The 1,020-nt window shown below is 48.9% G+C and overlaps 1 protein-coding gene across 3 annotated transcripts in view; it reads right to left on the bottom strand.

Annotated features, from left to right (window-relative positions):
* Clint1 (clathrin interactor 1) overlaps positions 1-266 on the bottom strand; it is a 61,700-nt gene extending 61,434 nt beyond the window's left edge. Inside the window, exon 1 of one of the 3 annotated variants that reach the window (XM_015492664.2) lies at positions 30-266. Coding sequence is in view for 2 of the 3 variants with exons in the window: in XM_015492663.2 (XP_015348149.1) it covers positions 30-70 (41 nt within the window). In the remaining variant the exon portion in view is untranslated. The remainder of the gene's footprint in view (positions 1-29) is intronic. The other 2 variants (XM_015492663.2, XM_015492665.2) reach the window with 2 other exon arrangements.
* Positions 267-1,020: the final 754 nt, after the last annotated feature.

The raw sequence follows: 1,020 nt of genomic DNA, 5'->3' as shown, positions 1-1,020 counted from the left end.
CTCGGCCACAACTGCCCCCCGATACTCACGCTTTGTCCACCAGCTCCCGCACCTTCCACATGTTCAACATAGTGTCCCACGCGGGCCGGGCCGCCGCCTCCCTCTGCTGTTCCCCACGGACCCCGGAATACTTCCGTGCCGGGCAGGTCCAGGCCGGGGTCGCCGCCGCCGCCGCCGCCCGCCGCCTCGAACTCCCCAAGTCAGCTCCTTCCCTTGCTACAGCCGCGGCGCCGCCGGTGACACGTCGAGACGCGGCGGCAGAGGCGCTGCGTGGAGCGGAAGCGTCCGACTTTCCGCCCTCGGCGCGCGCAGCACGCCGGGACTTGTAGTTTTTCCAGCCTCCGAGAGCAGCGGCTTGCTGAGGTTGCTGCCCCAGACCCTCTGAACCCGAAACTGCGTGGGGGCCAGCCGTTTGTTCTCCAGCAGATACTGATCACACCCACGTTTCAGAACCAGTGGTGTAAGATGTAGTCACACTCATTCTTTTAAAATGTGAAACATTGTTGTTATTAATAATAATCACACAGAAGCGTGATCAGCGTTTGTATTCTTCATTGACAGACAAGTGGCCGTATTTATTTCGAATGTTCAAATATATTTACATCTCTGAGCCGTAGTTTCCATCTCTGTAAATTAAAGAAGTATTCTAAATTCTTTTTCACTCTGGTTCTGTGATACGATAGTTTTATATTTACACAGCTATCAGATACTTTGTTACAAAAGTCAGAAACTCAGTTCAAACTCCATGGAAAACTAGAAAGACATCACTAATCATACACATATATATGTATGTTATATGTAATGCGCCAAAGAACTTGGCAGTTTCACCTTCTGAAAGTCTAAATATACACACTGCTGTCAGGGGGTTGTTGCAGTGGTTGTCATTGCTTCGTTTTCATTTATTCATTTCTGTCAATCCTCAAAATAAAGCAAGTAAATTTTATTTGGCCAAAGGGCTTAAATTGTATAGTTACAATTGGTTAATGAGTGTCACCTATGTGCCAGAAGTGGAGAATACAG

This window comes from Marmota marmota, unplaced genomic scaffold, assembly GCF_001458135.2.
Source record: "Marmota marmota marmota unplaced genomic scaffold, marMar, whole genome shotgun sequence".
In the NCBI taxonomy this organism is placed as follows: domain Eukaryota; kingdom Metazoa; phylum Chordata; class Mammalia; order Rodentia; family Sciuridae; genus Marmota; species Marmota marmota.
This window is presented reverse-complemented; position numbering and strand designations above follow the sequence as displayed.